The 9,518-nt window shown below is 41.2% G+C and overlaps 1 protein-coding gene across 1 annotated transcript in view; it reads left to right on the top strand.

Moving 5' to 3' along the window:
• Positions 1 to 7,339, top strand: part of F5 (coagulation factor V) — a 35,200-nt gene extending 27,861 nt beyond the window's left edge. Inside the window, 8 exon segments of the mRNA XM_009638534.2 lie at positions 1 to 31; positions 488 to 559; positions 1,648 to 1,742; positions 3,035 to 3,190; positions 4,038 to 4,182; positions 4,340 to 4,488; positions 4,894 to 5,076; positions 5,854 to 7,339. The exon segment at positions 1 to 31 is cut by the window's left edge and continues 33 nt beyond it. Coding sequence (XP_009636829.1) covers positions 1 to 31; positions 488 to 559; positions 1,648 to 1,742; positions 3,035 to 3,190; positions 4,038 to 4,182; positions 4,340 to 4,488; positions 4,894 to 5,076; positions 5,854 to 6,042 — 1,020 coding nt within the window. The 3' untranslated portion in view covers positions 6,043 to 7,339.
• The last annotated feature ends 2,179 nt before the right edge of the window (positions 7,340 to 9,518 follow it).

Below are 9,518 nucleotides of genomic sequence, written 5' to 3'. Positions count from 1 at the left end.
ATGCAGGCATCCTATTTGGTTATAGAGAAAGGTACTGAACTAAGGTGTTTTTTGGCTGAGGGAGTCAAGCTATAAACTCATATCTACCCTTTCAGGACCACTAGAAATAAATTTGGGAGATTGTTCTGCAAAAATCCAGTGCAGATTCTCTGGTCTTTTGCTGAGAGGGGGTGGAGTGGTTACTGTAAATTTGTTCTAGAAGAAAAAATTTTTAGCCTCTGGCATACTAGTTTTGAATTATTTAGCATGCTACCTTTATTCCTTTGGCATGCTTTGAATTTGAGGTTTCCTCACAGTGACCAGTGGGTTAATCTGCTGAGAGAAACTGCAGGGATAAATTTGACCTTCTCTGGGAAGAGAGTGGTGATATTACAGCACTACTAAGAATTGTTCTGAATGATGTTGTCTTAGAAGATGCCAACAGAATACATATTGGAATAGCCTTCCTTTTCTTTAACAACCACCTTACTTACTGTGATTTCTTCAGAGTGTAGGATTCCAATGGGTCTAGCAAGTGGAATTATACTCGATTCGCAAATTGACGCTTCACATCGTATAGGTGAGTTCATACTTGAAAAGGTCCAGGCGTGCTCCTGAACATCCCCAGAAAAGTATTGCAGTTCCTTATTCTTTCTGCATCTCATGATATGTCTTACAAGATCAGTTCAGCAATGAATCATTTCTCAGGTGAAAAAGCTCTCCAGTGCTGCAAGCAGAGACTGTGAGCTGTACTAGGTAGTCCTCATCATTGTATTTTAACAGTGTCACAGATCTACAGTCAGTATCACAAGCCTGAGAGTCAGGGAGTCCTCCATCCATGGCCTGCTGGATGACCTGGAATGAATCCAGTTTTATCTTTTTGTCCTTTGGGTTCCCTGCTTGAAAATTAGCAACTGTTCAAAAAGCTTTTGAGATTTGCATGTGATATGAGATGTGAAAGGACAAAGTATCTGTTATGAAAGATTTGGGAACCTGACATCCAGAGCAATGACAGTGTCTTTAATTTATCAAGTTTACTTCTGGTATAAAAGTGGGATTATTTGATAGAGAAATTGATAGAATTTTACATGGACAGTGGCAAATCAAGTTATACAGGTTGCATATGCATGCAGGAACACACATCTTTTCCCTCGAAATAATAAATGAATTAGGTATTTTTGAAAACTGATTTTTATGTGGATTTCATTTCTTTCATTTCCCACCACAGTGTTTTGAAGGCTTGAAAGCTGTGTTGTCATATGTATTTCATATCAGTTGTTAACATGGAAACTTCCTTATGCAGAGGGAAGCTCTCTGCCATGAAAGTAGAGCACATTTTGTGTCTGATCCCTCTGGTGGCCAAAACTTGTTTAGCAAACCCTAGACCCGGGTTCCAAATCAGTAGACAGTATGTTACATAAAAAGGCTGTTCTTTTTAAAGCCATTCTGCCAACTATAAAACATTGCAGGGTAACGGCTAACTTTCTGTTGCTGACCATGTCCAGATTATACTCAGTTATGGTTTTAGAGTCTATTGGATGGGTTTTTTTTCTGAAGACAGGTTGGAAAAGAACTGAAGCGCTCAACATCGGTAGCTAGTTACAGCCTCCTTTTTTTTTTTTCAGTACCTCTCTTTAAATTCTTGCTTTATACGTATTTTCTGTCTAGACTCTTGGGAACCTAAGTTAGCCCGATTAAACAATTCTGGAACATACAATGCTTGGAGCACTACAATGGGAAAAGATCAACTCCCTTGGATCCAGGTATGGTTGGTACAACATGTCCTTAACTATCATTGAGCCTTGGGCATGGCCGTACAATCCTGTGTTGTGATTTTCCTGCAACTTGTTTTAAAAGGACAAGCTGCTCTTCTTGCTGAGAAGACTGCTGAGGAAAACTGAAAAAAGATGCAGCAAGCTTGATTGGTGATACCATAAACTGTCTACCTCCCCTGGAGTAACCCAGTCCCTACTGCTGTTGAGGCCCATTGACTGGACAGTTTGCCTTCACAATTTAGGCTGTAGCTGTTCTGTAGGCAAATGGAGTCATTCTTTCCATTAGGGCTTTTTTTTTTTATTCCTTCTCCATCAGCTTAATAGTATGTATGTTTGGGTGATCATTTAAAGTGTAATACTCTCAAACGTTGCTTCAGACAGTTGTGTGTTTCTTTGTTTTGGGTGCTTCTGTGTCCAACTTGGCATAGCACAGTCTGGCTTCACAGGGAAATTAAGCTTATAATTATGGCTTCAAGCACTATATCATTCAGTCACCTCACTTCCGTTTTTTCTTGCATCCCAGTCATTTTTGCACCAGATAGCCAATTTGCACCCAAATTTAGGGAAGATAGTTGATTTCTTATGAATCTCATTAAAATTGGCAGTTGAGAGAAAAGAAAGACTCAAACTAGTGTTAAGTTCGACATGTGGCTGTTATGTTTGGCTTGCTAACAGTTGACACGCTAGCAAGTTAGCAGAGGTGAAGTAGGGGGAGGAGGCTGGAGGATCTGATGTGGAACTGGAAATAATGTTGGGAAGAGAGAGAATTTGATAGGGGATGTAGTAGTGAGAAGCTGAGGCTACTGCAGTAAAGCATGGAGAGATGTGGAGGCCATGTCCTGAAGAATGAGTTTCACTGCTGACAGGAACATCTGGCTGATTTGATTTTATGTGCTAAGTTTGCCTGGGTATCCAAAAGTAGAGGCACCTTATGAAAATGTGAGCCTTGAATTTCTCTGTACTCCTTTTGCCTCTTTGTAAAATGAGGATAGCATAGCTCTGCCTAGCATGGAGATACAGATATTTTTGAGGTGTCTTTGTGGTGCTGTACTGAATGCTGTAAAGTGGCCTCTGATGTTAAATGCTCACACAAATAAATACACAAATGAAATGAGAGAGACAGCATTAACCTGGACTTTGCCATCTGTTTGTATTCCTCCTGAGAGTGTTAGTGTTCTGGGTTTTAAAATGCAGGGCTCAAAGCTATTGTGTAGATGCCAAAGAATGAAATGTATTTGCTGTGTATTATTTGCTTTATAAACACTGTTTGCTGTTCCTAGGTGGACTTTCAAAGACAAGTTCTGTTAACTGGAATACAGACACAGGGAGCCAAGCAGTTTTTAAAGTCCTTGTACATCCAGAAGTTCTTTATTGTTTACAGCAAAGACAAACGGCAGTGGAGCACCTTCAAAGGAGACAGCTCTCCAGCACAAAAGGTCTGTATGTGCCATAGGGGTTGTGACAACCCTAGGTAGCATCATTGGCGGATCCAATGAGGTGACAGTTTTATGTTAAGAGATAGTGGAAAAAATTACAGCATTCAGAGACTTAATAATACAGCTTGAGGCTCCAAAGGGCGTTTACCAATCCAAACAAATTCAGACCAGAGGACAAATTATTATTTGAGAAACATCCTAGACTGGGGTTTAGATTGGCCCTGTGACCTTGACTGTATAGAGTCTGGCTTTCTCACAAGCATCTTTCCCTACTTTTATTTCCTAAGCCCATGTCAGCTTCTTGAAGCAAGCAGGAAGCTGAACTAAAAATCAGGCCCTACCTCATTTGAGACTAGGTCCTCCTTTCTCTTCCTCCCTTCCTGTTGTCACAACAGTTGAATGTTAAACTGTCTGAATTGTCTGGAGAAGGCCTGTGTAATAAGTGTGGCCATACCCTGTAAGACGTTAATTTTATGCCCAGCCACTCCAGCCCTACCAATTTCAGCTCCCTTCAGTTTACTCTGAGGTTTCTATGGTACAACTCCCAAATTGAAAACCTGTTGTCTCTCAACCTCTCCTTTTGCCTCCTTACTAATGTCTTCTTACAGACTTACATAGCGCCTAAAAGGGGTTGCTTATTTGAACTGAGGCCTTCAGGTGCTTCCAAATATGCTAAGATGGGACCATGAAGTATTTCAAGTTGCCCTGCAGCATAGAGTGCTCCCTCACAGTGGATGGCAGCTAATGGTGTAAAAAAAGACTACTTTCATAAAAGAGTGGGTTTTCAGCATCCAAGCTTGTGTTTGTATTAAATTAACTCCACGTGGATATTTTTTCTTTTTAACAGATTTTTGAAGGTAATTCTGATGCCCATGGGATAAAAGAGAACATCATTGATCCCCCTATTATTGCAAGGTACATCAGAGTCTACCCAACCGAGGCCTACAACAGGCCTACTCTTCGCATGGAGCTCCTGGGCTGTGAAGTAGATGGTGAGAATGGGTCAAGTGCTGATGCTTCCTTTCTGGCAAATTTTTTACCTGATACATTAAATGAAGCTAAAATTTTGGGTGTTCTCAATTCCAACATCATTGCTCAGGCTATGGGTACTTAGATGAACTGGAGATAATGTGGTGCTTGTCTTAACAGGTTGCTCTTTGCCACTTGGAATGGAAAGTGGAGAGATCAAGAATACTCAGATAACAGCCTCATCTGTTAAGACTTCCTGGTTTAACGCATGGGACCCTTCACTTGCTCGTATCAACCAGAAAGGAAAGATCAACGCCTGGCGAGCCAAGGTAACAAGTGAAAAATAGAGATGACGGCAAGACAGCTACCGTTAATAAATTTGTGCTGCCCATGCACTCCTGTGCTTCCTGCACGCTGTGTCCAGTGACAAGCATGATAGGGTTACTTCACAGTTCTTCAGCCATCCTTTGGGAAGAAGCCCATTTGACTCTTCCAGTAGAAAAGTTGCTGAACTTCTGGCAACATCAATGAAATCATATTTTGAGAAATGAATGATGTCCTCTACTACCAAGAACGCTTGTGACTTTTGCCTCAGCTTTACTTTTCTGGACTTTTTTGATACCATTTTGGTGCCTTTTGATGCAATATTAACTATCTTTAAACACGATTTTTCACTTCAGCAAATAAAGACATAGACATGTTTGCTAACACACAACTCTTTTTCTCAATTGTAGTTGAACAACAGCCAACAGTGGCTGCAAATTGACCTCCTCACAATTAAGAAGATAACTGCTATTGCTACCCAAGGGGCCAAGTCCGTATCTGCTGAAAACTTTGTGAAAACCTACGTTATCCTATACAGCGACCAGGGCTCAGAGTGGAAATCCTATACAGATGGTTCAAGCTCAGTGGCAAAGGTATCATCCTCAGCTCAGACAATTGTGTCATTGCTTGGTTTCAGATGCTGAGCACAGTCACGGCCCAAAGGCAGAATACAGAGACAAAGGGATGTTCTCACAGGATTTTAAAATGCTAGGGAGCTAGGGTTACTACAGATAATGTCGTAATATCCATCTGATTTTGATCATAGTAATTAACAGTAATGAAAGAACTCTAAATCTGTAGGGAATACAGTCAATATTGTGATAAAAGGAGCTGACACTATTTGTAAAAGACATCTAAGTTGGATGCATGAGAACATTTAATTTGAATGAACAATGGATTTCCCAGGGCCTCTTTTCAGCCTTTTTTTTTTTCTGCCTTGATTTTATAGTCAAATTAATGTTAGTGAGCAGTTTTGCTGTAACAGAGCTGGAGAGCTCCAGATACCCACCGGGCAGACACAGTACTTTATATTGTCACCCATATCACCCTACACCAACCTAACCCACAAGGGCTGTTAGCAAAGGTTAAATAAGGAAAGTTTCTTTTTTTTTTTAGTCCATCCAGATTAGAATGGTAAATTTCACGGTGTGGATGGAAACAGAGGCTGTTTAATTCAGACTCAGATATTGCTGGCTTGAATTAGCTTTGACGCAGCGTTTCAGGGAGATGTGATCTTACGTAAAATCAGAAATGAGCCCATCCATCTACCTTGGATGGCTAATGCAACATCTTGGAACCATTTTAAAAAGAAAAAGCGGGGTTTTTTGAAGTGCTGTCTTTCAACTAATCATGTGTTTGTGTATTTGCAGGTTTTCTTGGGTAATGAAAACAGCAACAGGCACGTCAAGCATTTCTTTAATCCACCCATCCTGTCCAGGTTTATCCGCATTGTTCCAAGAACATGGTATCATGGTATCGCCCTTCGGGTAGAACTCTATGGCTGTGATTTTGGTGGGGGTCTGGCTGTGAAAAGGACTGGCGAGTCTGGGAGCTCTTAACCTTTCAGCAGTTGTCACACAGAACAACAATTTTAAAAAAAAACCCTTAAAACAATTATACTTAGTAGTTCAGATTGTGCTTCCTCAAAGGACCTTAATGTTTTACCAGCAAAAATTGAAAGAGAGATGTCTCTGGCAGATGTTTCATTCCTACAAATACACGCTTTAGAAAACAGCTTCATTTCTCTGGGAAGAAGTGGCAGTCCCTTCTGATTTGTGTATCACTTCTTCATTCTGTTCAGTACTCTGTCTTACTTTTTACTTAATATTAAGTTCTAAATCCCTGGGGGTGGAGACTCTGACCTTAATCCTGAGCTCCATTTGGTAAGGTTTCTGCAACACAGAGGAGGGCTAGAAAGCTACAGGTGGATGTTCTGCATACATAGGGCTGAGAGGGAAAACCAATGCAGATATGGAGCTGTGGTGCTGCATTCCAGCAATGCCTCCCTAAGAAATGATTGTACGGGTGGCCTCACCTCCATGTGTCTTTAATCTATGCTATGACAAAGGTAGAACGCATACCAGCATTGAAGAGAATGTGGGCTTGCATTATTGATTTGGTTCTTACGTACCCAGCACACCTGAAGCGCTGTGGATTTCACATAACAACTCACCTTCAGTGCCTTGGCAAGGGAAGTGGGGGGGTCAGCAACATTACCTTTCTTCCCAGAAATGAGGAGGGAAGTGATTTAACCTGGATTATGGTAGCTCATGGAATAGCAACAGTAGAACCCAAGTGAGAATCCAGAACTCCTGGCATTCAGTCCCATACAAACTTTTAGACCATGAGGAGGGGCAGCTCCCTCAAACAGGAAGGCATTGAGAAGCATAGCTATTCACTGAGAACACAACCTGGTGGTGGCAGAGGAGGATTAGATGAAACTGAGTAACAGAAGCATCTGCATCTTCTTTACCTTTTAGCCTCAACAGTGTTTTCATTAATGGAACTACTCTTGCATGTGGAATGTACAGGGATTTTTCCCAGGATGATTACATCTGGTGAAAATATATACACAGGCTATAAACTCACTATTCCAGCAGACTTTTAGCTAAGTTTTCAGTAGCGTCTTTGGCTTCTGTCCTGTAAATTGTTTAATTGCAGAACTTCCACTTATCACACTAGGTACTCTTCAGCAGGGTGGATTTTTCAAAGCAGTTTGTCTTTTAACCTTATATGGTGTTATCCAAGTTATTTCAGTAGTTTTTCAGTTCTTGTATCTTACAGACCATGCATTTCAAAATGAAGGTATAGAACAGGAGTGGAAAAAAGTATACAAACTAAAATATATTTTCTTTTGGTTTTTTTACTATGTCACAAACTTGTCATTTTTCACTGGAAAATAAAGATAATATAGCATGAAAAACATCAACATTTTATTTTGTATATTTGCCTACAGTAGTGCCTCTGGCAATAATTAGTGAAATTTTGTATCACAAAAGTTAAATTTTCAGCTTGGTAGGAATTTTCAGTGCTAATTAGAATTTATTTCAAATGGTGAAACTGTAAATAATTGCTTCATCTTAAAAGATCAGTTTCTTAATATTTTGTAATCGTGCTTAATTTATTTTTGTGTGATGCAGCCATGAAATTGCAATGCAAGCCATATTCACTAAAAAAAAGAAAAATAAAAACTTTGGAGTCAGATTTTGCCCTAGAAAACAGATAATAAATGCTCGCTAACTTCAGCCAAACCACCATTTTGTGCAGTAAGTACTAAATGATTTATGTTTAAGAAGGCCACGATCTCAAAGGTTCTACATAAGTAATTACATAGTCATATATATATAAAATAAAATTAGACAACTGCAAAATTGATTGCAGGAGCATGACTCAATATATCTGCATTAATTTTTCAAGTTGGAGATTTTGCTTCTGCTTGCTAATGGGTAGGACTTTGGTCAGCTGGGGTCAGCTGTCCTGGTTGTGTCCCCTCCCCAACCTCTCGTCCACCCCCAGCCTGCTCAGGGGTGGGCCAGAGTGGGCAACAGAAAAGGCCTTGATGCTCTGCAAACACCGTTCAGTAAGAGTTAAACCATCAGTGTATCATCAACACTATTTTAGTCACAAATCAAAACCGCAGCGCCCTATGGGCTGCTACAGGGAAAATTAATTCCATAACACTGGTGTTCCAGTATGTCCAGTACAGCAACAGCAGCAGTGCCAGGGCCCTGTGCCAGCCTAGGCACGTGGCCATTGCTGCTAACAAAATGTTCCCTGGCACAGCAGAGTAAGATGATAAGTGCTACAATAAACAGCAAAAGTCCAAAATAGCCACTAACAAGCACCGGACTCTAATACATACAGTAAGGCAAGCAATCGCAGGACCCTGCCAATGAACAGCTATAAATCCCACCTAGCACACTCTGATCAGGTGGTGTTATCTCTAAATCCTCTTGCCCTATGTTGGGCACCAAAAAGGACTGTGGTTGGGCTAACCCCCAGCGTGCCCCCCCGCTCCGCAGTCACTTGATTGCTCCCCCCTAGCAGGTTGGGGGAGAGAATTGGAAGGGCAAAACTTGGGTTGATACAAAGGCGGTTTAATAAGTAAAGCAAAGCAAGGAATTTATTCACCACTTCCCATTGGCAGGCAGGTGTTCAGCCACTTCCTGGCAAGCAGGGCCTCGGCGCATGTAGGGGTTACTTTGGAAGATGAACGCCGTAACTCTGAACATCCTCTCTTCCTCCTTTGCCCCAGCTTTTACTGCTGGGCACAATGTTGTATGGTGTGGGATGCCCCAGCTGTGTCCTCTCCCAGGCTCTTGTGCTCCCCCAGCCTTCTCACTGGTGGGGAAAAAGGCAAGGCCTTGGTGCTGTGCAAACTACTCTTCAGCAATAGCTAAAACATCGGTGTGTTATCAAGACTGTTTTGGTAATGGATCCAAAGCATGGTGCTATACAGGCGGTTGTGAAGAAAATGAACTCCATCCCAGCCAGACCAGGTACACAAAGTATTTCCAAATGCAAACGGGAGGTCAAATTCTTGGTCCATATTTACAGCAAAACAGATGTGAAAACATATTTGTACCATATCTGCCAAATGGAGGGTAAGGGATGTTTAGTTTGCCTGTAGATGACTGGAATACAAGAACTTACATCGATTTCGTGAAGCAACCAGCTTAGATTGAACCTGCCAAAGCTTTTGGAAATTTGTAGTTAAAACAGTCAGCCTCGCGCCATCTTTTACACACTACAGAATGAAATCCTGCATATGCTGAAGTTATTTGCAAGAGTTCCTGCAGTTCTTTCAAACCAGAGAATAAAGATGTGTATCACAGTGTGAAGGTAAGCAAACACAAGCTCTTTTGGACCGAGGAAGAAACATGGTGCCAGAGTTCAGAGTATTCACATCTGGCCAGTAATTTCTTCACTCACAAATCTGGGTGGATGCCTTCACACCAGCCTTTTGATCCAAAGGTCCAAAGTTAACTGCTTTGAGCTTCAAACAGCATTATAATGGAGTTGCTGCCCTCTAATG

Source organism: Egretta garzetta, unplaced genomic scaffold (assembly GCF_000687185.1).
Source record: "Egretta garzetta isolate BGI_Z169 unplaced genomic scaffold, ASM68718v1 scaffold465, whole genome shotgun sequence".
NCBI lineage: Eukaryota > Metazoa > Chordata > Aves > Pelecaniformes > Ardeidae > Egretta > Egretta garzetta.
Note: the sequence above shows the minus strand (reverse complement) of the source record. Positions and strands in the feature narration are given on the sequence as shown.